The 26,575-nt window shown below is 41.3% G+C and overlaps 3 protein-coding genes across 3 annotated transcripts; all 3 read left to right on the top strand.

Annotated features, from left to right (window-relative positions):
• Positions 1-1,812: 1,812 nt before the first annotated feature.
• Positions 1,813-15,517, top strand: csf3r (colony stimulating factor 3 receptor). The gene is made up of 15 exons (XM_079502994.1): positions 1,813-1,941; positions 6,577-6,663; positions 7,992-8,288; positions 8,835-8,967; positions 9,309-9,484; positions 10,541-10,701; positions 11,425-11,572; positions 11,893-11,975; positions 12,088-12,298; positions 12,566-12,754; positions 13,397-13,498; positions 13,837-13,986; positions 14,100-14,240; positions 14,325-14,421; positions 14,520-15,517. The coding sequence occupies exons 2-15, from the start codon at positions 6,588-6,590 to the stop codon at positions 15,082-15,084; spliced, it is 2,529 nt and encodes an 842-aa protein (XP_079359120.1). The 5' UTR covers positions 1,813-1,941; positions 6,577-6,587; the 3' UTR covers positions 15,085-15,517.
• A 1,482-nt stretch (positions 15,518-16,999) lies between these two features.
• mrps15 (mitochondrial ribosomal protein S15) lies at positions 17,000-24,041 on the top strand. Its single transcript, XM_079503341.1, has 8 exons — positions 17,000-17,293; positions 20,275-20,340; positions 21,558-21,633; positions 22,308-22,356; positions 22,642-22,726; positions 22,866-22,924; positions 23,473-23,664; positions 23,782-24,041. The coding sequence occupies exons 1-8, from the start codon at positions 17,146-17,148 to the stop codon at positions 23,890-23,892; spliced, it is 786 nt and encodes a 261-aa protein (XP_079359467.1). The 5' UTR covers positions 17,000-17,145; the 3' UTR covers positions 23,893-24,041.
• A 705-nt stretch (positions 24,042-24,746) lies between these two features.
• LOC306924768 (cornifelin-like) lies at positions 24,747-26,575 on the top strand. Its single transcript, XM_079503402.1, has 4 exons — positions 24,747-24,967; positions 25,475-25,704; positions 25,869-26,005; positions 26,442-26,575. Exons 2-4 carry the CDS (start codon positions 25,593-25,595, stop codon positions 26,544-26,546), a joined length of 354 nt encoding a protein of 117 aa, XP_079359528.1. The 5' UTR covers positions 24,747-24,967; positions 25,475-25,592; the 3' UTR covers positions 26,547-26,575.

The raw sequence follows: 26,575 nt of genomic DNA, 5'->3' as shown, positions 1-26,575 counted from the left end.
TCTCGGACAGAGAATCACTTTACGATTTAATAAGCTAATAAATGTGATGCGGCAAGTTGTTTCGAGTGCCCTTGGGGGTCAAGGCACAGTTTACAATCCCATTTAAGAGCTGGTTCTATTACCACAGCGACAAAAGTTTGGGCAGTCACTGTCTGAGACAAAAAAAAATCACATCCGTATGAAGTGAGTGGTGCAACTCCGTGTGGGGGTCCCCGGGGGTCCCCGGAAGTTCCAGACCCACAGGAACGTGGCCATTCTTGTTTGTGCAGGCTCATCATTGCAGTTAAAAGAAAACATAAAGTGCATAGTACATGACTAATCTACATGGTACAATACTGTGACTAAATTTGACTGAGGGACTGCCATTGGATTTTTTTGAATTTTCGTTTTCTCATGTCATATGAAAGCAGGGAATCATAGTCCGGGAACCGAAGGGTGATTTTTGGCTGAACGTGGTTTCGTCAGATAAAGTTTTTTTGTCAACTGATTCTTGTAGCATGGGGTCACCTCTTAATAATTCAAGAGGGTGCCCAGTGATATCCCTTGGGCATTTTTTGTTATTAGCCCCTTAATGCCCGAAACACAAAATAATCCACCCAAAATAGAGTTTTATGGTATTTCATGCAAAATACAGTGTTATGAATGTGGTCTACAGTACTTGCACGCTCTGCTTGCGCACTAGTAGGCCAGGCGGCGCCTACTTGTGTGCAACAAGCAAGTAGGCACTCGACAGAGTGCAGTTCTAGTTAATAATGCATTCATCATAAATCTACTACATTGTGCCTATCCACATCCACAAACGCATGTAGAAAGCAAATTTGATGCATTTAGACCAAGTAATTCGCATGAAATACCATAAAACTTTATTTTCAGGGATTTGTTAGTATTTCAGGCATTAAGGGGTTAATAACTAAATTTGCCCAAGGGATATCACTGGGCACCCTTTTGAATTTGTGAGAGGTGACCCCAAGCTACAAGAATCAGTTGAGAAAGAAACATTATCTGACGAAACCACGTTCAGCCCCACGGCTCCCGGACTATCATAGCTTCAAATTGACATATTGGTTGTTCAGTTTGACCCACCAGTTTTTGAGATATGGCTTATAGAGTAATGTCTTGCAGAAAACAGTGAGTTGATAAAACGGGCTTGAAAGGTTCACTTCTGTGGTCTCTAACATTACACCTAGCTACATGTTTGGGCATTTATTTCATATTTACGATTTCAGCTCTGACACTTATTTCAGACATGCTCTAGTATGTGAAGAGTCTGCCTGTGATATTTATTCATTTAAAAAAAAAAGAAGAAAAAAGTTTTTCTAATAGTCATGTAGCCTATGTGTATATATAAAGTAGTACTACTAAAACAAGAGACCAATTCAGTTCAGTCTGTGCAGTGTCACCAGACCTAGTTCTTGTTCAGCAGTCTAATTGTTGACAAGTATAGAAACTGTTCAAGAGTCTGGTGGTGCTGCTCTTGATGCTCATGTAACGTTTGCCCGGCCGTGGGCGCGGCAGTGGCTTGAACAGGCTATGTATGGCTGGGGTGATGGATGTCCCTGATAATGTTTTCAGCCTTAGCCACACAACGTCTCTCGTGATTTCCTAGAGAGGGGGAAGCTCCCCTCCCACGATGCGCTGTGCTGTTCGCACAGTGTAAGTTTGACAGCGCAACACCCTGACTCGGAGAGCCAACCTTACTTCCCAGAATGGGCCCCATGTGAGTCATGTGCATGATGTCCCCCCCCCCCCCCTTTGGTGGTGAAGTTTCACAAATTCAAAACAAGGATGTTGCTTCTTTTGTCTCTGCTGCGGTGTACATGGTCAATATATCCAGTAAGTGTCTTCGAACTTCAGTCCCATTCAGCCAGGTTGTTTCATCTGATTCTATCGCAGCTGATGAAAGTTCCTCCTAGCCCTGCCGTCTGCTGCGGCTGCTGTGTGGTGAGTGGCACGTCTTTAGTCTCCTTTAATCGTGAGATCAAGCCATTCAATGTTTCTTTCATTCTGATAAGCCCTAACAGAAAACGGTTTGAAGATAGTCTAAGCCTACTGGTTTTGTCAGGGAGGCTGCATGCTTGGCCATGATTTGCTTACAGTATGGATAGGTTATTAATAGGTAGTGAGTTATTCTATTTAAAATAAGTATTCTAGTGTAAAGTTAAATATTATCTCATTGTTGATATATTCAATGATATCTTATATATTCAAGGAAATAAGTTGAAAGTATGGAAAACATTTATTTTCTGTTCATCCACAAAAAAAACAAAAAAAAGAGGATGTGAAACATTGCAGCACCCTATACTTTTAAGTCCTATGTTTTTATTGGTGCAAAAGTTACCTTATTGAAGCTTTGAATAACTGTTGAATCACATCATCATACACCATCCAAGTACACCATAATTTCTGTATCCCTTTCCAAAATTGAGTTGAGATGGGCCAACAACAGGCAAAAAAACATTGAAGGTTTGCTGTTGCATTGTCCCATGATATTGCCAAATCCTGAAAATGGTTGTTGACCACAACAGGAAGTGAAACTATGGTGGTTGCAAAATGTTCATTGCTCAACCCCTAGCTCTAAAATCTAAATATTAAACTAGCATTATGATATCCAAAGATGAAGATGAGATCAAATTGAAAATTGAAAAATTACAATCATATAAATGATTAAAACTTGACTGAATCTAAATGCAGTTATTGAAATACATTCACAACCCCCCTCCCTCAGGGCCGATCTACAAGCTAACAACCTGCCGCATTGCAACACGTGGTGCTTGTGACCTTGTAGAGTGGCTTTCCTCTGAATGTTCACCTCAGAATAGGGATGCTAGTAATAATGATAATAATAAATAAAACTTGATTTATATAGTACCTTTCATACATAAATGCAACGCAGTGCTTTACAGAGAAATAAAAAGAGAAAAGCAAAAACATAAAATAGCATTAAAAACAATAGGCCATGGGTTCATATGGTTAATTCCCAAATGTGAAATTCGACAGCTAAATGGAGCAAACAGGATGAGTTGGTGAGCCTAGCTGAGCATTTTTCTGGGAATTCTGGGAAATTGCAAGTGTGGTTGCACCGACAATTTCAAGCTTTGAGTCTCGCATAAGTATACAGTATAATGCTGATTTATGATGACCATGTTTATACGGAATGAATAAATGAATACAAAAATAATATATTACTATAGTCTATACCACGCTAATAAATACATTTAGTCCAACTGTAGACATCTGCCCTGGGTCTGACAGAGTTAACATTTCTATTTGGCCAATACATACTGTATACAGCATACAGGGGTACAATCTATCACCAATGACTATTAGCATGAATTTACACATATCGCTAATTGGTTATGCACAGAATATCAACAGTGAACATGATATGATATATGTACAGTGTAAACCAGCCTTCAGCAGTGAGTATCTGGATGTAGTCCATCAACAGTGAATATATATATATATATATATATATATCACTGTATGAGTGAGCAGCATATAGGCCGTGTTTAAGTGCACCAGAGCAGGAGTCAATAATCCCAGAGAACAGAACAGACAGTGCAGGTCTAACATTTTCATATTGGGGTCAGACTCGGTTGTAGAGCCTGATGTAGCCTGATGTGGCACAAAGGACACTTTGGGCACAATTATGTCACTTTGTGATGTGGAGGGGGGTGATTCTGAAGCTGAGCATATTCCTCATGCCCACCAGCACATCATAGAGGAGATGAGAGAAGTTCACCGGGATAGCATCCATGAGCTAGAAAGTCCAAGAATTCAATTAATGTGAAGCCAGCCATAAAACAAGGACATTTATTCTGTTGACTACAGTGCTTGCCCTTGCAGTAGAGATGTGTTAGATCTTGCACTTCTTGTGGTGCTGCTGCCTTTGCATACATCACTGGTTCCACAACTCCTTCTGTCACCCTCCAGCTTTTCCATACAGGATTCCAAAGAACCATTTTTGTGTGTTGACGACGGTGGTACATGTTGTATAGACCAGTGGTTCTCACATGTGTTTTTGTCTCAGGTCAGATGACATAACTAGGGGTGCACATAACTGTTTTGGGGCTAGTTCTCAGAGGAGCACCTGGAGATTTTGCTTGGTGCGCACGGCGGGTGCACGTCTCTACTCTACCACAACGTTACTTTAGCCAGCAAGAGATTGCACATGAACTCTGCTGCCATGCTGAGGCGATCCAACACAGATGAAATGAACTACTCACCTAATGTCGCGGAGGTTGATGATGTGTTTAACGTCATTCCAAAGTGTGTACAATGTTTAAATGACAGATGCATGGTTTTCATATTATAAATGTATGAACTTTGGCTAAAAGCTGTATTGTGAGCTTGTAGATCAGTCATTCTTTGCCTGGTGTGTCTCGAGATTTTGACCATTGGTGAGCCTTGGTGAAAAAACATTTTGAAAACCACTGTATATACAACAAACCAATATACAACAAAGCTGTTATTGTCCTCAAATCCTCAAATGCATCATGAACCATTATGTCATTGGTTGAATGTTGCCATGCACACACCTTGGCAACACTGCCAGTTTGAAACTGCTTGGGTTTTGTAAAGCAGCAAAAACCTTCATCCTTCATTTATTTATACACACTCAGCCTGTCTTGAGGCATGGTTGGAAAAAAGACACCACCTGATGATGAAATCAAGATTACAGTTCAACAGACAACTGTGAGCCGTGAATGTTACACGACTGCAGGAAGTTTCCCAACCCTGTGGCCTCAGTTGCATGCGATTCGGCTGTGTAAAGTTTGTATGTCTGCACGCATTTCATCTTGGGATGACAGTTAAGGACATTGCATACATTCCACAAATCAGGAACTAGCCATTTCCACTATTTATGGTAACCAGTCTCCTGCACAGATGCTACAGAGTAAAATCCTCAGTGGTAATTTAACCCTGGGGAGTTACAGGTCCATTTGAATCCACATTATCTGCGGTGGTATAAAGCCCTATAATATATTATACAATTGAATAGAGAAATACAGAAATAGGTTTTTGAGTGCTACTTACTGTAAGTAGTAGAACTTGCTAGTTGCGGATTTGCGGAATGTATGCAGCTACTTGACCTCCAAATGTGTTACTGGTCGAACAAACGTTTTTTTTTTTAAATATTTGTTATATAAAGGTGGCCACTTCCATGAGATTTATTTTATACGGCATATACCATTTACTATTCCATAAACTATTAATTTATTATGTTTCTGGTATATATGACATACCTTCAAAATGTTACATTGAAACCCATGCTTGTAATCTACAATGGCGTAAATGAGTCATAATTGACGTATAATCCTACTGGGTTTCTTATAGTCTATCTGGCCCAGAAGTTCTCATCTGTTTTTGTTTTAAACGAGTGCTTCTGGGAGCAGGTTTCTTATAAATCCTTTCAGAGGAAACGACCATTCCTCTGCTTGACATATGACCAAAGTGCTATAATAGAAATGCCAGGGGCTTCTATTTGATAGCCAATCTACTGTATAAACTCACAAAGTGTGTTGTGTGTAGATCTGCTATTTCTGAGAAATTGCACTTTGAAGATGTTTGATGAAAATAGGAACTCCATGGTTAATGTAGTTAAGAGAGTATAGCCTCAATGTGGCGACTTTTCCCCCAGCAGAATAGTATACAATAACTCCTGTAATTGAATGGCTCAAGCCCAGCATATAGTGCAACCTCCGCTCTGGAAAAGTATGAATTCCCTTTACAGAGAATTGAGGTCACTTCAGGGAATGTTTACTTTGACATTTTTTATATTACATAAAATGTTCACCAAAGCTGGTGTGAATATTGCAATCCCAAAGTCCATCAGGAACCATGTCATGTGTTGCTTTATATGAATGTTGCCATATGCACACACCTTGGCAGCACTGGCAGAAAACTGGCACAGCTTGGGTTTTGGACAACAGCGTAAACCTTCATCTTCCATTTATCTACTGGTTCTCAAACATTTTCATGTCAATGACCCACAAATGGGTACATATTTGACCACAGACCCCCATTTGAATCAATGTTATGGCAAGGACCCGTAAAAGAGAAGACTTTTTTGTTAGATTCTCTCTCTTCATCTGTCAATACTGTATGTTTGAAGATAACAGTGGCGAGAGTAAATCACTTTCAAGCTGACGTGCCTATTTTGGGCATGCCGTAATGGCGGGGGGTCTTTTAAGTTTTAACATTTCAACAATCTTCAACAACGTGTTGTAGATTGTTTTAACAGGGCTTATGCGGTATACATTTTCAAAAAGTGGAACCGCCACAAAGACTCTGGGGGTCCCCGGTCCCTACTTTGAGAAATATACATTATTTATGAGTTTATTATGTAGAGTTAATCCTCACTCCGTCTGTTTTAAAAGTGATTGAAAGAACAAAGAAAAAAACATGTTGATGATGCATCTTGAAAGTGCAGCATCATCAGTCAATCCACCACAAGCCATGCGTATATCGAGGGGAATAAATGGCAATTAAAATATTGTTTTGGTGCGATGTAAAAGTATGTAATTTCACCTCCCTTATTGAGAATGATGTATTTAATTTTGGCTGTCCTAACAGGGGTTTTCATCATGGCATCGGCATGGGTATCAGCACTGGCCTTGTTGCTGCTGCTGCTGCTGCTGTCTGTGAATGCTGCAGGAAATGGTGAGCAATGCCTTTGGAATTAAACAAATGACACCTCATTTAGATAGTGTTACTTTAACTCAGTGTACAAATGTAACCAAATAAACCTGTAAAATTACTTTTGTACTCTCTCTGAGTTACACATGGTTTAGTGTTATTTTTGTACACTCTCCGAAATAATGGTATAGTCTGAAGTTACAAATGATATAACTATCTCAGACAGAGTCTGTCTGTCTGTCTGTCTGTCTGTCTGTCTGTCTGTCTGTAAATTAAGGATTTTACTTAGCCCCGTTTAGAACCTCACTGTCCACGATAGCTCCGAGAGCACCCACTGTATAGGGTCCAAGACACCTACAGATTGTACCCGAATCAGGAGTAGTACTGGCACCTGGGCGGCGGTGGCTCAGGGGTAGAGTGGCTGGATGGTGACAGCAAGGTTGGCAGTTCGAACCCGGGCTCCCCCAGAGTTAGTGTCAAAGTGTCCTTGAGCGCCCAGGCGGTGGCGTAACCGTCTGGGCACCCGACTGGTAATCCAGTCGCAGTGTGCCGCGGGTTCGACTCCCGAGCCCGACACGGCCTTTACTGCATGTCTTCCCCCATCTCTCTCCCGTTTCCTGTCAGCCTACTGTCTGTCCCTTCAAAAAAAAACAATAAAAGGCGTAAGCCGCAAAAAAAATATCTTAAAAAAAAAAAAAAAGTGTCCTTGAGCAAGACACTTAACCCCAAATTGCGCCTGATGTGCACCAACCTGCCTTGCATGGTTTCTGCCACCATCGGTGTATGAATGTGTGTGTGAATGGGTGAATGTAATATCTATGTAAAGCGCCTTGGGTAAAGGCGCTATATAAATGCACCATTTACCACCTGCCGTTGGGGAGTTCTTCCGGATTGAATGGGAAAACGTGGCACATCCTGACTTTTCAGCCCCCTCGGATGAATTTTACTTTCCGGCGAACATCTGTAGGCGTCTCGGACTATCTTTACTTTTGGATATGATCTTACGAAAAAGGTGATCTTCACTGCATTTGGACGGACTCTACCGCTGCCGGGACCCTAGTGGCGATGCGACCTCATCTCGGAGCTATCGTGGACAGTGAGGTTCCAAACGGGGGCTAGATTTTACTGAGAAGGAGGTTACACAAATGTGTTAAAATGGATTGCAAAGCCTTTTGTACAGTGAAATTATAAAAAAATATATAATTGACCAAAGCCTTAGATCCCGGTTCTAATAGATGCGTTGAAGTTCTCATTCTATCTAATGTGGAAAAACTCAAACTGCTCCTATATGTTTTTTGTGACAACACTGAAAGTCTCCTATAGTTGACAAAAGCATTTTTCCTCTCCATTAGAGAGTGACAGATTGCCATGTGCAGAGATCCAGACGTCCAGCACAGTGGTGGCCTTGGGGTCACCGGTGACAGCCACCTGCATCATCAGCGACAGCTGCCCTCTAGGCAGCGGACAGGCTGTTCGCATAGTATGGCAACTCGGCCAACATCACCTCCCCAGCAGCGCAGCCAATGACAGTGGCAGGATCTCTGGGCTTGTCATTCCTAGCTTCAATGAAACTAGGACATACCTGTCGTGCTGCGTCCAGCAGGCCTCAGGCTGTCCGATAGTGGCAGGCGTGGAGATCAGAGCTGGACGTGAGAATGATTTAATTTGCAAGATCACTTTCAGTTGGTTGAATTAGAAGATGCATCTAATCTTTCAGACACACAGACACGTGTGCACGTGCACACGCATGTACACGCGCGCAAACACACATGCACACGCACACGCACGCACGCACACACACACGTACACACATGCACACGCACACACATACAGTTTTTCCCCCACATGGAAGCTCATGGTTTTACTTTAGCAGCAAGTTCGCAATATAAAGTAATACATAAATACTCACATATCTTCTTTCAGTGCTGCTCTTTCAAATCAAAATGTCCTACTTCTTTATTCAGCTCAAGGCTTGTTCAAGTATTGGACGTAGCCTACTTTAATCTGTACCAATCTGATGTATCAGGTGTAATTATCTGTGAATTTAAAGTATGTGTATAATTTATTGGCTATATTCATAATATCGGTTTTACAGCCTTTCTTGCCAAAAGAATGCCAATACACGGCTCAAATTAAAGTGCAGCCTGCAGGTCCTTTCCCTTGGTTTTAAACTTCTAAACTCATATGTCCTTTAGGTCCGCCACCAATTCCACAGAACCTCACCTGTAGGACTAACTTGGCCAATCCCATCACCATGTCCTGTAACTGGTGCCCTGGAGATCAGGAAATACACCTACCAACAAAGTACACCCTCCACACTTATATAAGGTATGAGTTGTTTAAGGAATACTGTTAGCACACCCCTGTTCACCAAAGATTTAATTCAGTCAGCGCCTTGTTCCTGTGCCCACTCAACACTGTCTGGATGAAAATAAACACTATCCACTCATAAAAAGAAAGAAAGAAAAAAGAATAGATTGAATTCTAATTGACAGTGTCAGTACCGGGAAGGAACAAGGTATGACACATGACAGGATACGTGCTTGACTCAAACGTGTGGCATCTTCAGCTGACATGCAATGAAGTATACATAAGGCTATACACTTATTTGGTATGTATCGGAGTGCAAAGAAAGATCAAAGCAACAAACACCCCTTCATCTTTTTCAGTACATTTTCAGATGGTCAGAAGAACCGTATGTATGAGCCACCAGTAGGAGTCCACCACTACACCATCCCTCGCTCTGGCTTTGACCTCTATAATAGGATTGAAGTATACGTGAAGGTAGCGAATGCTTTAGGTGAAGCCTCGTCAGAACCCATCATTTTGGAGCCCCTGGGCGCAGGTAAGGATCAAAGCTCGTAAACAGTCAATCAATCACATGCTGGGATCAGTTTGTAAAACAAGAACCAAGGGATGAACTTAGGTTAGTTACATACTTGTTTGTATGACAAAAAGCTAAAATAGCCAATTTACAAGCTCACAACGTGTCACAATTTGATGCATTAAGAGCTTGTACATCTGCTATTTCTTACTATTATTTAATTTGGAAATATTTTGGAAAATCTGTCCAAAATATAGGGTTGCCAGCATGATTCCATTTTGTTAAAAACCATTGGTTATTAAATTGTAAAATGTGATATTATCACATTAACATAAATATCAAACATATTAGACAGTCTACATTTCCCTAAAGGAAATGCATATTTAATTCAGTCTAATGGAAGAATCAGAGATAAAATATATAAAAATTTGAAAAAGTGCTCAGGTCTCCACCAGGTCAGGTAGGCTATTGTGGGCCAGCAATGTTCGGAATTCGCCAATCGGGATGGAATATGAAAACTCTGACGGATCCTCTTGATCACTTGATTATATAAATAATGTGTAGATTGTGTCCTGATTTGCGTGATATTTGGAATACATTTGTAGGCGTAATATATATACACAGTATATATATTTGTTTTTCTTTCCTTTTTTTTCAAAAACCGGCCTCTTGGTGGCACTAATAGGTCAATTAATGTTAAAAGGGTGGCATTTGTTCCTCATGTGGGTGCAAAGTTTCACTACAATCAGATGATGCATTCATGATTTGAGGCATTTTGTTCCAAACGGAGCACTCCTACAAACTTTGGAATCCGGACACACGGATGGACGGATGGACAGGGTGCACATAACTTCGCCATGGACAATAGTAAAAATGTATGATATGGGGGGATATCAAAAGCAAAGCATGGATTTTTCATTAATTTCCTCCAGCAAATCGAACCCTGACACATTACTACAGTAATGAGGAAACCAAAACAACAAAAGCAGTGTTTCACCATTGTGTGATACAGAATGTGTGATGCAGAAGTAAACCATTGTATGAGCTCTCAAATTAAATGCAACTATTACTTTTCAGCCAAGTTTGACCCTCCAAAGATTCTGAAAGCTGAGCCTAAGCCAGCCAGGTATGGCTGCCTGTGGCTGAGCTGGATATTGTCCTCACACAAATGGGCTTTCAGCAACCTGAATCTGGAGGTGCGGCATATAACTGCTGAAAGCAACCAGTGGAGTGAGCCAGTGAGTTGCGTAGGCTTCCTTGACTCGTACACATTCCATGCACTAGACTAGTTTCACAGGGGTTTCTGTTCGGCCGAGTGAATTCCAAAGATAACATACTGTAGTAGAGTGTGTACACTTTGCACTTTGTGTGTGTGCGTGCGTGCGTGCGTGCGTGCGTGCGTGCGTGTGTGCGTGCATGCGTGATTGACTGACTGACTGACTGACTGACTGACTGTAGATTTGTTATTTTAAATTCATAATTTTCATTGTATAACCTACAGTTCAAATGTATAGCAGGTTATATACTGCCACCATGAGGCTGAGGCAAAGAAATTGAATGATTTGAGTTGAGTGACTTCCTTGATCTACTGGTAGATCACACAAGAAATATAGCACTCATCAGACAGACAGACAGACAGACAGACAGACAGACAGACAGACAGACAGACAGACAGACAGACAGACAGGCAGACAGACAGACAGACAGACAGACAGACAGACAGACAGACAGACAGACAGACAGACAGACAGACAGACAGACAGACAGACAGACAGACAGACAGACAGACAGACAGACAGACAGACAGACAGACAGACAGACAGACAGACAGGCAGGGCATAAACGTAATTTCCGGCCGCAGCAATTGGTCTGGCACAGATAATAACATCTTGGAGCAACACAATTGTCACAAAATGTCTTTGATATGTGTGTGCATGTGCGTGTTTTTGTGCATGTGTTAGATTACGTGCAACAAACCTAGACAAAGACAATGTGAGGTGTGCCGTCTGCGCCATGGGAAAGAGTACCAGGCCCAGTTGAGGATGAGATACCAGCAGAGCCCCTGGAGTGAATGGAGCAGAAGCCTTACTGGAGTCACCTTAGAAAAGGGTATGGTGGAATATATCTATTCAGTGGGGCACAGTTCAGCATACGTAACATTTTCCAATCTATTGCCCTTTCTTCCATTTCCCTGGTCTTTTCAATACATACTAAAGCCATGTTCTACATGTCCCATTACTTTTTTTTTAAGTCCTGGTTCTGCTATGTTCCCTGGCAGGGAATCTATAGGGCTGCCCTGTATGAAAAAAGTTACTACACCACTACCTCACTTCTTTCTATAGCGAGTGCAGAATTTTGTTGAGCTGTGAAATTGACAGCTAGCCTCTTTCTTTCTTTCTTTCTTTCTTTCTTTCTTTCTTTCATTCCAGCACCTACTGGACAAATTGACACTTGGATGAGGTTATCAGGGGAGCTCAGGCAAACGCATCTTAATGCACACTTGTTTTGGAAGGTACACACTCACCACACCGATGTTCAACACCTGTCACAGACTGACAGATCATTAGTCATGGTTGGGGTGGTGGTGGTTGTATGTCATCTCACTTTTTATCCTTCTGTTATAGCCTTCAAAACAATTCTGCGCCAATGGCCAAAACGTGTCCTACAGTGTCTTGCTTCAATGGCCACCAGATCAAAAGAACATTCAGGTGTGCTCTACATCGGGATATCGTTGTGATTTCCGGCTTCCAAGACCACCCGGGAAAATCTTCTTATGTGCTAGAAATGCAGCAGGAAACTCCAACCTCACTAAAGTTCCTCTACTTCAACAGAAAGGTGATTCTGCATTCAAATGCTAGAAGCATTAAACTTCACAATTGCTTTAAACATCTGGTGAAATCCAATGAAAATAATAGATACAGGATGTTAAAGTTCCACTGAGTAGCCTGATATTGTATACAAAAACATGAATTGATCAAGTTTGGACAGGTTGAACATTAAACCAATAACACTAACATGTTTAAGTAAGGTTGGGTTTGTTTAGAAAATGCTACAGGCATTTTCTACAATGCACTGTGTGAGTAATGTTTTTCGTGCTCCCAGCTCGTGCTGCATTATTGGACGTTACAGTCCTTCCTCATGATGACAGAAGCCTGCTGGTTCAGTGGAAAACCCAGGCCTCCTTTGGCATCACTGATTTTGTGGTGGAATGGAGACCTTTGTTAAAAACGGACCCCTCCCTCACCTTCTTTGATCTGGCTGACAGAAACCAGTCAAGCCTCTTAATAACCGGTAAATATTTAAGTTATAGTACTAAGTATTAGGGTCTATTTTTGAGGGGCGCTAGACCCTCCTATGCCCAGCTTTGTGTGTTTGTGTGTACCACATTTGTGATGATTTGATTGATTGATTTCCCAGTTTTGTGTGTTTGTGTGTATCACATAGGCCCCTTTTCCACCAGGGTTGAACCGGCCCGGTTCTTAGTCCATGAGCCAGAGCTCCAAAATTAGAATGTTAATTATGAATTGAGTGGGCAAAACCATACCTATATTAAATTGTTTATAGAGCCAATATAAGTAAATTAATATATGATAACCCTTCCACAGTAGTAGCTATTTTATATTTGATGCATATTTTCCTATATAATGCCTAATTTGCATATTTAAATGTACAATTTCAGAAAACTTGTAATACGTAGTAAGTAGTAAGTAATCAACTGGGGAAGTTTCATGGTGATAACTATTAATTATTTCTTTACCGTAGTATTCACCTATCTTTTTTTTTTTTTTTTTGTCCTTGATCTTGATCTACACATATCTGATAGTTTTAAACAGCCAATCTTGTTAAATAACTATTTCTTCTTGTCCATATTCTGCCCATACATACACTCATGGGCACTGATCCACTCCAACCTTGTCACTCGCTTTGCTATAGGCAGCTTTGAGCCCTACAAGCCCTATCGGATCTCTGTATATCCGAGGTATAAGGATGGGATAGGCCTTCCTCTGACTGTTAATGCCTACTCGAGACAAAAGGGTAAGTCACTAAAGACATAGAGGTGATCACATAAAAGCACGGGAAAGGGTGTGGGGGGTGGGTTATTTCTTCTTTGAAGAAGGAAGAAATCCTGCCTCCAGCATGAAAATCTTTTCAGTACCTCGTCCCAATCCCCGATTGATTGTTATACACTAACGCCCTCTTGTGGATTTAAAGTGAATAACCTCTTTCAACATCAACCAGCAGAGAGGTCTCAAAACAAAATTCAGCTGTATCCCTAAAATGTGTTCTCAAACTGAAAACAATGCTTCAGCAGTGTGCTGATTTAATGCTCATAATCCACAACCACACGTACTCATGAACGTCCCTTTTTACAGCCCCATCCATGGTACCAGAGATAAGAACCAAAGAGGTGGACTGGTGGTCTTCTGTTGAGCTTACTTGGGATGAAATTCCGTTGGGCCAAAGGAATGGAATCATTAGTAGTTATAGGGTATTCTTTTGGGATGACAAAGAACACAAAAAAGGTGGAGGAAACAACCCTTATTATGGATCATTTCAAATATCCTGTTGTATGTTTTATGGATTAAACTGATATGTTACTGAATGTTATTTTTATTTTATTTTAATTGTTTTTCAGTTTGTGAAGCTGACCTGGAAAAGAGAATGGTAGTGCTGAAAGAGCTTAACACTGCATCATTGTACACAGCGTTCATCATGGTTAGCACAGGTGGTGGAAGTATGAATGGGTCGACAATTACTTTCAAAGCGCCACAAATGGGTCAGTATGATCACTGGATTTCTATGGAATATAGCCTACAGCACATTTATATTGCACACCTTTCATTTGTTTTTTCCCTTTCAGATGCAGCCACTCTTTCGATTATTGTAGCCGTGTGCGTGTTTGGATTAATGTTGTTGATCACTATCCCCATCATGATTTGTTTCTTAAATAACAAACGGTGAGAACTTATTTCTAAACTCCTATGCTGTGCACTGTGTGGTGTGCTGTGCTGCATCATTTGTACTCATTAGGAATAATTAAATTTCTCCTCTGCAGGCTAAAGGTGCATTTTTGGCCTTTGATTCCTGACCCAGCTAACAGCAGCATCAGGCCTTGGGTACCAGAATCTATAACTTTGCAGGATGCGCCCCCTCTCCAGGACAATCAAGAGACCGATCCAGTGTACCTCTCCCATCTGAGTCTCCTGGAAATGCCTAAGCAGCTAGATAAGAAAGGTGATGTGTGCTGGGTAGACAGTGGTGCAGAGGACACCAGTGACCTGGGAGAGTCTATTTGTGGTTCCCCAATCAGCTCTGGGTACTCTAGGTCAAACAGTGATTCAGTCCCATATGCCACTGTGATAGTTTCTGTTCCAAGCCAGCCAGCCGACCACCCTCATGCCTATTTGCGTTCTGAGTCCACACAGCCCCTTTTGGATTCTGATGAACCCTTAAGCCCAATGAGCTACCAGAACATGACCACTGATGAAATGCCCATGCAACAGTATTTCTTTGGAGAATGTCACAATGCTAACCAAACAAATAGAGAATCAGCTACTGTTTGGGATGACTTTCCTTTGCTCAGAGCATTAGTCATGACTGATGCTCAAAGTGAACTTTAATAAGGATACTTTATAAACCTCAAACCCTAAATGGTTTGACAAAGGTGCTAACTGCGGCTGTGGCTCAGGAGGTAGAGCAGGTCGTCCAATGATCCATGGGTCGGCGGTTCGAATCCCGGCTCCTCCTGTCTACATGTCGAAGTGTCCTTGGGCAAGACACTGAACCCCAAATTGCTCCCGATGTGCTGGTTGTTACCTTGCATGGCTTCCGCCGCCATCGGTGTATGAATGTGTGTGTGAAAGGGTGAATGTAATGCACAATCTATGTAAAGCGCCTTGGATAAAGGCGCTATATAAATGCACCATTTACCATTTAACGGCTAATGCTGAAATTGCATGTGAATTAGATGTTGAATGATTTGATTTTGATAATGCGCAAAATGTCTGCTATGCATATTTGTCATCTTTTACACTGTGAAGATACATATTAATACCTCTAATAAAATGTATTTTTTGTCACAATGTTGTGTTCACTCAGTCAGCCAGCAAAATAGCATGGGGCCACAGCACAGTTCCCATCAGGGTAGTCTACTCTACTGTATGGCCCAGCCGCCCAGTGGTTCTCAAAATGACCCCCAGGGATCCTTGAGGGGTTCCAACAAAATGATTCAATAGCGTCAAAATCAGATCATCATCATCGGGTATTTGGAAATCTACACAACACGTCACGATGAGATGCGCTATGGCCCGGGCTTGTAGATCTGCTAATCTTGAACTTGTTTTATATATATCCTTTTTTTTCTAAAAAACACTTTTGTATAGTGTCCCTGGCTCTTTTCAGGCTGGTATCCGCGGCCAAATACATATCAATTTGGGGGACATGTTTGAGAACCACTGCACTGCCATTGAATCAACTTAGCACATGAGTCTTCTTTTTAATAGTGCTGTATTCAATCAAGACCTAAAGCAAGACCAAGTCATGGCCAAGACCGAGAACGAACAAGGCCAGACTGAGAATGAGGAGGATCGAGACCGAGGACGGAGGGAGGTCCAAGTCCAGAAGACTGAGACTGCATGCGATATGAAATATTTTTTATCGCCTACTATTCTAACCATAGTCTACTGTTTGTGTTAGTCTGAGCATCTGACATCATATCATAGCTCAAAATGTACACCATTTTCACCACTTCCTAACCCTATTCCTGAAGTAATTTGACTAATTTCTAAAATGGAAAAGATTATTATTTACGAATCAAAGTAAAATACTGTATTTTAAATACGTATATCCTACATAATTTACAGTAACAGAGGGCAATATTTGACCTGATGCACTGCAATAATAATGTAGCCTAATGCTTAGCCTGTTATAATCAGTCCATGTACAGTACATCTTAGTCTGTGTACTGGAACTTGAGATACAGTGTAGGCCTACTTGATGTATTGTGTACTGCCTGTACTGTAGCCTACTTTATGGATAGGCTACGAGAGACATCTCAGCGCCAGCAAGGTCAGCCTTGCTGCATTAGTCATTATCATGTCACGTTTCTATGTCTCATATCTTGTTGTTACGTCATTATGATCCAGCACTATATATGTTCCTGTTTGTGTAATAAACTTTGTCTCGTGTCCCGTTATTTGTTTCTCCCGAGCCCGCCGCCGCAGTCGTCGTACCAAAGGAATACTTCAACCGGATTATCACACACCACCCAGCCTGCACATACCTGTCTGTCAGAACCAGACGAGGGTCCAGTAATTAGATTTCACAGCAATAACTAGGCCTACTATACTGCTGCTATCCAAAATAATAATCTTATTTTTAATATATAATTCGACATATTGAATGGCACATTTAATCCTAGGATGAATAATGAAATCGATGTCGATACAAAGTTTTGGAAACCTGCATCCATCAACCGATTCTAGCATCGATAGCAGAGCCTAGACTAGAGCATTCAGCTGTCACATTCTCCTGGTCCTATATCTATTAGTTAGGTCTAGTCAACATGGCGATCCCCTTGTAGGTGACAACCATAGCGCTACAACAACCGACAGGTGGTATTGCCTGCTATATTATTATTTTGATCGCTGCAATTCTTGAAATACCCAATTACTTTAGCAGCCATGTTCACGGCAGGCATGGCTTTACGAACCGCTCTGAAATCGTCGTCTGCAGTTTTTGGGGAGAGCAGAGTTTTAATGTCCAGCCTGATGGGAACATGCTCCGCTCCTTCATGCACCTCGGCATTAATGTCGAGGCATGACCGAACTGGTAAGACGTTTATTTTAGCTACACAACACATTATGTTCATATATTATAGTGTGCTCATGTACACTTTTCAGCTAGCCTTGGATCAAGACTATTTATTCTGGTCTGATTTGTAACACTCGATTTACGGCATTAGAGCTATGGACTAGCTAGCCCCTCTCAGGACCCTCTGTAAAGTTTGTTTACTTTACATAGGGTCCCTATGCATCTATCACACGAAATGGTATACAGACGAATACCTTCGGAAAAGGCCGTGCTGCGGCCTTTTGGTGGTGGTGAGATGTTTCAAAAGAAGCATATATCGGCTATAGAGCACCGAAGTCCTGACGTCACTGCCCTCTACTGTCAGTAGAGGGCGTCAGTCCACAGGTTCATGTACTTTTTATTTGCATTGTAATCTCCATAGGGGGATTTTAGATCGCCTCATATAAGAACTGTGTTTGATCCATGCTTCATATGGATATGAAGCATCGACTGAAGGTGGAAATGTACAAATATACCTAGCCGCAATTTGCAACTCTAGATTTTTTTACAATGGGATGAATCTAGAGTTGCAATACCCTCCATTGACTCCCCACTCATCATTTTGCGTTTGCGATCTGCTGGTCTTAAACGACGTTAAACTCACCAACATTGCAGCTGTAGTCCAAGCTTGAATTTTGCTCTTTCAATCTGCAAAGCTTGTTTTTCATAAAAATCCCCCGTAGACATGTTATGAGCTACTTTCTGTCCAAAATATTCCACAAGTGATATTCCGATCCGCCATTTTGGAATTCTGCGACGGGCCGTAAAACAAGACGTGAGGGGGAGAGCTTGTTTAATAGAATCTTACCTGCACAGGTAAGACACCCAAAGAAGAGGCCGACGCAGCGCGACGCCCCGTCACGCACGGCCTTCTATTAAACAAGCTCTCCCCCTCACGTCTTGTTTTACGGCCCGTCGCAGAATTCCAAAATGGCGGATCGGAATATCACTTGTGGAATATTTTGGACAGAAAGTAGCTCATAACATGTCTACGGGGGATTTTTATGAAAAACAAGCTTTGCAGATTGAAAGAGCAAAATTCAAGCTTGGACTACAGCTACAATGTTGGTGAGTTTAACGTCGTTTAAGACCAGCAGATCGCAAACGCAAAATGATGAGTGGGGAGTCAATGGAGGGTATTGCAACTCTAGATTCATCCCATTGTAAAAAAATCTAGAGTTGCAAATTGCGGCTACCCAAAGAGTAACAAAATAAGCATTAGAAACGAGTCAAACAACCCAGAGACTACATTTCCGGGTAGGGGGGGTGGCTGCATCTGCCCGTCGCACAACAGAAACTGAATGTCAATTACGTTTATTTTTATTTTTATTTTATTGATATTTAATGTTTCGTGGTTAGTACGAGTCGAGTCACCACCAGCTGAGCTTACGTCAACGAGGAATCTCAGGAACGCAATGTGTTGACAGCTGGGCGTGACGTATATTAGCAGTGACATTGCCTTCATATGTAGTTTCAAGGCTTTTGCGGCCACATTAATTCCATTTTCTCCAGAAACTAGCTGTATCAAATATGAATGGACATCATTAACGACGCACAGCCACTCCCCTGAGAGAAAGGCCGGGGTGGTCGGTTTATTTTTCAAACACAGTTCTTATATGAAGCGACCTAAAATCGCCCTATGGAGATTTCAATGCAAATAAAAGAGAGGGAGAGAGAGAGGGGGGGGGGATTTGCACCACTCAGTTCACACGGGTGTGATTTTTAATCTTTGTTTGACCGTTTTGGCTGCTGTGAAATTCTCTCTTCCTTCCTTCCTTGACTTCCTTATTGACATCCCATTGTACCGCCTCTGGCTAGCTGCGCGTCCCTACGTTCCTGCCTCTGATCTGCTCTGTCTCAGGCTCTCAGCTAGCCAGCCCCGGTGCTGGAGGCGGTACAATGGGATGTCAATAAGGAAGTCAAGGAAGAGAGAATTTCACAGCAGCCAAAACGGTCAAACAAAGATTAAACATACTTAACGGCTTCTGCACCAAATTAAAATTCGCTGACGTTTCCGTTGTCTCCTATAGCCGATATATGCTCACCACCACCAAAAGGCCGCAGCACGGCCTTTTCCGAAGGTATGTATACCATTTCGCGTGGGATAGATGCATAGGGACCCTATGTAAAGTAAACAAACTTTACAGAGGGTTCTGAGAGGGGCTAAGCTATGGACCAGAGCTAGTCTTGTTTCAAGGCTGGACCGCTACGCTGATAGTTTTACATAGGTGATTTACCTTATCCCATTTCAATTATGTTTTAGAGAGAACATCCAAACGGGATCTCAAAAATGTTGACGGGTGCAGGACAAAAATATACATACAGGAAGAAGGTAGGAAGTCTGCACACCGTTCTTTAAGCTCCCAGTAGTTTATTATAGGATATCAGGAATAAACGTTTCGACCCCTCCGGGTCTTCAAGACACATGGAAATTAGTGGTCCTATGACCCCTCCGGGTCTTCATCAGGAATGATCCCGATGATGACCCGGAGGGGTCGAAACGTTGATTCCTGATATCCTATAATAAACTACTGAGAGCTTAAATAATGGTGTGCGGACTTCCTACCTTCTTCAATTATGTTTTAGAGGCCATGACATTTGATACTTGAAAATATGTGTTATAGGATGTACTTTAGTTTTTAATGCATTTTTAGTCTTGAATGTGTCAGTGTCATGGTTTACTATTTATTAATTATCTCAGAAAGGGAACTGAAACTGAAATGCAGCTCTATGCATGTCTGTGTTATGCTAGAGCACCAACATAATCTGCTGTGATTTTGAAACCACCAGAACATTTGTTTTTGCACATGTACGTTAAATGCATGAGTACCGCCTGCGTACCGCGGCGCCACAGCTGTAATAATAATCTTAGTTTTCTCATATTTAACTCAATTTAAAAAAAATAAAGTTTTGTTAATTAGCAAAACTAACAGAAGGATTGTTAACCCATCCCCCCTCAGCTTGTGGAAGCTTTGCCATTCAGCCAGTGAGACATTATGCCCGACCTGCTAGGAAGAAGAAGCAAGGTACAGTATACTATGTGTAATTCATACTCTATCGATTGATTGATTACTTTATTAGACAAAAAATGTAAACGGCACAACTTGAAGGACCACTTCACCACTTTTCAACATCTCTTCATATAATTGGTCCTCACTAATGTTCATGATTAGACACATCTCATAGGAAGGCTGTGGGCAGTTCAGACACCCGTCCACCAGTCCACCAGTGACAATATCGTTAGGCAGATGTTTTGAAATATATTTAGATTTTTATTATCGTGAGAACGATGGCTTCCATTTTTGCATTGCAACTTTTCAGGAAAATAAAGCATGCCGTTTCTATTAGCTTGGATTCCCCATCGATGATGTCACTGGTGGACGGGTTTCTGAACTGCCCACAGCCCTCCAATGAGACATAGACTCAGTAGAAAATAATTGTGGTATTTTATCATGATCATTAGTGACTGAGGACCAATTATATGAAGATAGGTTGAAAAGAGGTGAAGGTACAGTTAGACATTTGGGTCGATAACACAAAAAAGTCCTGGAGACTATTGTTTCCATTGTGGTCCTATGTATTCAATTAATCAACCTCCCCCTGTGGACTCCTGAAATATGGATGCATTTTAGGCCTGTTTTGAAGGAAGCCAGTGATAGTCCATAGTATGACAATGTTGCATGGTACATGGCTATGATGATGGCTTTCTCGCACACAAATTAGCCCACAGTATGACAATGTTGCTTCGTTTCCATATTCCGGGGGAATATTAGCCATGAATACCAGTGATCTGTTTTTGGCTAACAGTGTTGGTTAAAGTGGCAGGCTGTACACTGAAAAGTATAATACTGCCCCCCACAGGCAAGAGTTTTTAATGTCCCAAATCTCAAAGCCAAAATGGAAGCTACAGAATCCAAGCAGATGGTTAACGCTGTAGGGTGAAAGCCATCATAGTACATTTTATACCATGTAACATTGGACAGTTGTTTAAACACCCCCCCCCCCCCCCCCCCCCACACACACACACACACACACACACACATAAGTAATCCAGCCTGCCATGAAGATGTTTTACTGATCATTGTGACCCAAAAACATATATCTACAGTACAATTTTATCAATATCACCCAGCCAAGTAGGTTTTACTAAGTTTGCAAAGTGGATTGCATAGATAAGCAAACCTCATGTTGTCTGGTTACTGATACAATCACAGACACACACCTTTTTTTTTTTCTTCTACAGTCGCTGAGAGCCAGCTCAGTGATCTACCCCCAACCATGTTGAAGAAAGAATATGCTGCTGTTCCCCTCGCTCAAACGTACGGGGGGGGGGGGTGGTGGTGGTGGTGTGTGTGTGTGTGTGTGTGTGTGTGTGTGTGTGTGTGTGTGTGTGTGTGTGTGTGTGTGTGTGTGTGTGTGTGTGTGTGTGTGTGTGTGTGTGTGTGTGTGTGTGTGTGTGTGTGTGTGTGTGTGTGTGTGTGTGTGTGTGTGTGTGTGTGTGTGTGTGTGTGTGTGTGAATGGTAACTGGTGCATTTAAATAGCACCTTTATCCAAGGCGCTTTACAGAGATTGTGCATTACATTCACCCATTCACACACACATTCATACACCGATGGCAGCGGAAACCATGCAAGGCACCAACTAGCACATCGGGAGCAATTAGGGGTTCAGTGTCTTGCTCAAGGACACTTCGACAGTAACTCTGGGGGAGCCCGGGTTCGAACTGGCAACCTTGCGGTTACCATCCAGGCACTCTACCCCTGAGCTGTGTGTGTGTGTGTGTGTGTGTGTGTGTGTGTGTGTGTGTGTGTGTGTGTGTGTGTGTGTGTGTGTGTGTGTGTGTGTGTGTGTGTGTGTGTGTGTGTGTGTGTGTGTGTGTGTGTGTGTGTGTGTGTGTGTGTGTGTGTGTGTGTGTGTGTGTGTGTGTGTGTGTGTGTGTGTGTGTGGAGACACTGACTCCTGTTCTAAAGCTGATGTGCTTTGTGTTCATAGGACTGATGACATTGTCCAAAGACTGCTTAATTTGGAATTGGCAAGCCATGTATGTTTCTTTTCCTCCTATCATATTTAATAGTTTCATGACAATTATCAGATTTCTTCTAAGCCTATAATGAAACACTGATACGCCATTCTTTAAAAATATAAAGTATATTGTCTCTGTCAGGTGGAAACCTTGTATGTCAAAAACCTTTTATTATGCTTTTATTATTATTAATTGTTTTTTGAAAATAGACCATCTACAAGCTCATGCATGTTGTGAGATGAGGTTTCTGCCCCAAATTGCTGTGACGGCTCAATGTAGTTACTAATTTCCATGTGTCTTCAGAGTGAGAAACTCAAGCTGAAAAGGGACCAACTGATTGCAAAAGTCCAGATGGATGAAAGTGACTGCAGCTCACCACAAGTGAAGGGTGGGTTCCCTTAAAAATATGTATTGCCACGTCATGATCTGCTTTTGGGGGTCAAATAAAACAACCCACGCTGTGTTTGTTGGATTCAATTCCTCTTTGGATGGAAACCCTCTTCACTTTATTGTTTGTTTTGTTTCAGTGGCCATTTTGACTACAAGGATCAGAAACTATCAAGAGCACTTACAAAAGCATAACAAGGTATGTTAAGCAAGTTAATTCTGTGTGTTTTTCTGTTTTAGGTTGCAATGAGTCCCCTTCATCCTGTGTATGTGCATCTTCTTATTAGTGACGCAAACGACATTTCAAGACAAAGTGTTCCATCATGTTGCAATACAGTGAAGTAGCACAACAGATTTGGTACAAGAATATCTTTCTACATTTCCTTTTCTCACTGTGGTGTGAGGCTAGTGTGTGTGCGCAACAGGATATCCTGTGTACAACCCCTCAAGAAATGAGTACATACCATGGTCATGCTGGGAAGTTTCCACACCCAGTTTTACATTCATATTGCATATGAATTTGAAATTGTCATGACTTTACCTCGCTCATGGGTTTTCATTACTTTCATAAAGGCCTTGAATTGATCTGGAACATGAATGATCAGCATCAGCATTTTTTTTTTGCAATAACCCCTCACCTACACCTACTTGTCCCTAAGTTAAACCTATTTCTCCTCACCATTTGTTACTTTCAATTAATTTGGGTACTACCTCCATTGATTCCGTTCAAATGAAATGTAATTCCAGGACATGGCGAATAAGAGACGCATGCTTATGGCCATTGACCGCAGGACAAAGCTTTTGAAGAACCTTAGGTTGGTTAACTACAATGCCTTTGAGAATGTGTGCCAGCAGCTGGGCATCACCTACACCTTCCCTCCAGAGTATTACAGACGCATCACCCGCCACTGGCTGGCCAAAAAGGCTCTTTGCGTCAAGGTAGTCAACACATATGGCAATTCATGCTGTTATGCATTCTGTGTTTGTGGATTTTGATATGTCACCTGGTGCATATTGACTAAAATATTTCATATTGGATTCATGTGTCTTTCTTAGGTCTTTCAAGAGGTGCAGAAACTAAAAGCAGAAAAAAAGTTGAAGATGAAGCAATCTGTCGCCAGCACACACAGAGAGGCGTCAGAGAAAACCCAACAAAACTCACTATAGAGGAGAATGTGGATTGGAATGTTTGTGTTTGTATGGGTGATTGTTTCTATGGAATATTAGTGTTCATCAAGAAAAATCACCATGTTCATGTTTCTGTCCAAATGGGGTAATAAAAATAAATAGAAATAAAGAAGCTTTATTGATGGTAATTGTTTCGTTTTTTCTAGTATTTATATTAAAATGATGTAGTAGTAGTGAGACTAGTGACTATGTTGATTATTATGACCTTTAAGGTTAAGATTTACTTAAAGACAGTGATGAGATGTGGCAATGACTATTTTGTGTCATTTTCAACCAGTGGTCCCCAGCTAAATGACAGAGTTGGTAACCAAATGGACTTCTTTACAAGAAGTCTACACAATTAGAGAATGTAGAGTAATTGTAATTTTGATCAACGTGTGCCTGTTTTCTCTCCTATGGTACCACATCAATACAGCATAGAATTGTGGACAACCACAAATCTCATCTCGTGGACCCTGGCTCAAATGCTGAATAAATAATGGACCTTGGCATGAAAAGGGTTGAAAACCACTGATCTCTGTCAAACCTAATGCACACATGGCTTTGTGCTTTCTGGGTGGACCTGCACAAGTTTTTCTTTTGATTGATTGAAATATTTATTAACAGTTTGCAGAATTACAGTACATTTCAAGCACAAACTCAATACAAAGACTGTTAACTGAGTGAACGACCCAATTAAGCATTACACTTGTTTACAAGAGGGTCCACCATGTTCAATTCATCAAAATATATGCGTTCACTTCCCTAACACTTAACTGAACTGACATTCTGTACGTGTGGGACATTCACTGAGCTGACATTCTGTGTGGGATGTTCTTTCACTTCTTGACGTATGCAAGATTAGTCTTAGACGAACTAGTCATAAGACAACTACTAAATAAACCAAATTTTGTCCCCATCTGAGCCTCTGCGGTGAAGATTGTTGTCATCCTCGGAAGTAGCTCTTCAAACCACAAGCTTTTCACAAATTAAAGGTGTCATAACTTCCTGTGTGATATACGTGTGTGATCCCTATGGTGTGATCTGAAGTAGTGCAGACTAAAAGACTTCTCTGGTGAGTGATAGTCTTTTCTCATGTTTCAAGAGTTAATTTATTTGTAAATACCTTAATTGTGTTAGTTTAATGTAATAAGAGTGCAAATGTAATGAGTCTTGAATGAACAGTGAGAATGTGAGTTTATGTCTGCAAACTAGACATGAGAAACAAATGGGCAACTAATTGAAAGGGTGACTAGACTATTGAAAAGGATCTGCTGACTGGTTGTGATACTATTTACAGTTGATGTAAATTATGTTTTAGAATCACAATAAGTAATAATGTATTTGTGTGCAGGCATATTCACACGCCAATATTTAATTATTAATTTAATTGTTTTTAACAAATTTCAACAAATGAACTGCTCCGGGAATCCATTGGTACCTCTTGCTTCCTGTGAGTGGAAACTTTACCCACATAAAAGATTGGTTAATGTCATGTAGACAGAGCTTTGGATTTCCTTCACACAAAAGAAGACTTGCAAGAGAGAGCTTGCAAAATGCTGTTTTTTTCTTCTTTAAATAGAAGTGAAGTGACACATCAACCGTTGACCGAGGAAACTTTGTTCTGTTCCAGTGTGTACAACTACACGTGATCTTCTCTAGGTGGCTGATACTGAGCAAGTGAATCCATCAAACAAAAAATGTCTAATCCAGCAATCACTCACCAACCAGGTGCTGGCTCATATGGGACAAATGTTCAAACAGGAGAATGGTCTACTGGCCTGTGCTCCTGTTGCAGTGACGGCGTTGTCTGTGAGTAGATACCATTTCCCCCTCCAAAGCTAATTGCCTATAATCCAGCATTATTTGATGTAAACAACCCAAGTACTATACACACAGCTGTGAGTGAGTTTTTCATACTGTGCAAATGCTGTTTTCTCTGTATTTTACAACAAAGTGTACTTTGTTTCATGCAGTTGCCCTGGGATGCCTCTGTCCAATAGCACTAAGCTGCTACACAGCACATAAATATGGTGAGCACTGCTGCCTGGGTATGGTGCCAGGAGGCATGACAGCAATGAGGACTCACATGAGGTTGACATATGGTATTCAGGTATGTGGTACTCCCATCAGACAATGTTACTACCTACTGGGGATTTGCATGTGTCCCCTGAAATGTGTATCATAGAGCACACCTGTTTGCTTAGGAGGGACAACCACTGCAGTTGTGTTAGATTGGTCAAACTAAATATATATTCACAAAATAATGAAGTTACACAGTGTAGCTTTAATGCCTCACACTAATGAGAATAATGGAAATGAATATACCTATTCTCTATCTGATTATTAATCACTTTTAAATCTGCTGTAATGATATGATTGCAGTCTGTCCACAAAGTTGTGAAAGACAGGAATATATTTCACTATCAACATGTTTATGAAATGCTGTGTTTTCCTTCTTTGCTGAGATGTTTGAATTGCAACATTTTATGACCAAGCTAGGAGCTTGTGGTTGTGTATAACGTTGTCCTAATATTTTACTTTGGCAGGGGACAGTGTGCAACGATGCCTTGATGACCTGTTGCTGTGGGTTCTTCGAAGTGTGTAGAATGGCAAGAGAAATCCGCATCAGGAATGGAGAAGTTTCATCTTAACGGCATGCCTATCACGAATATACTATAAA

This window comes from Electrona antarctica (assembly GCF_951216825.1).
Source record: "Electrona antarctica genome assembly, chromosome: 6".
Classification (NCBI taxonomy): Eukaryota; Metazoa; Chordata; class Actinopteri; order Myctophiformes; family Myctophidae; genus Electrona; species Electrona antarctica.
Note: the sequence above shows the minus strand (reverse complement) of the source record. Positions and strands in the feature narration are given on the sequence as shown.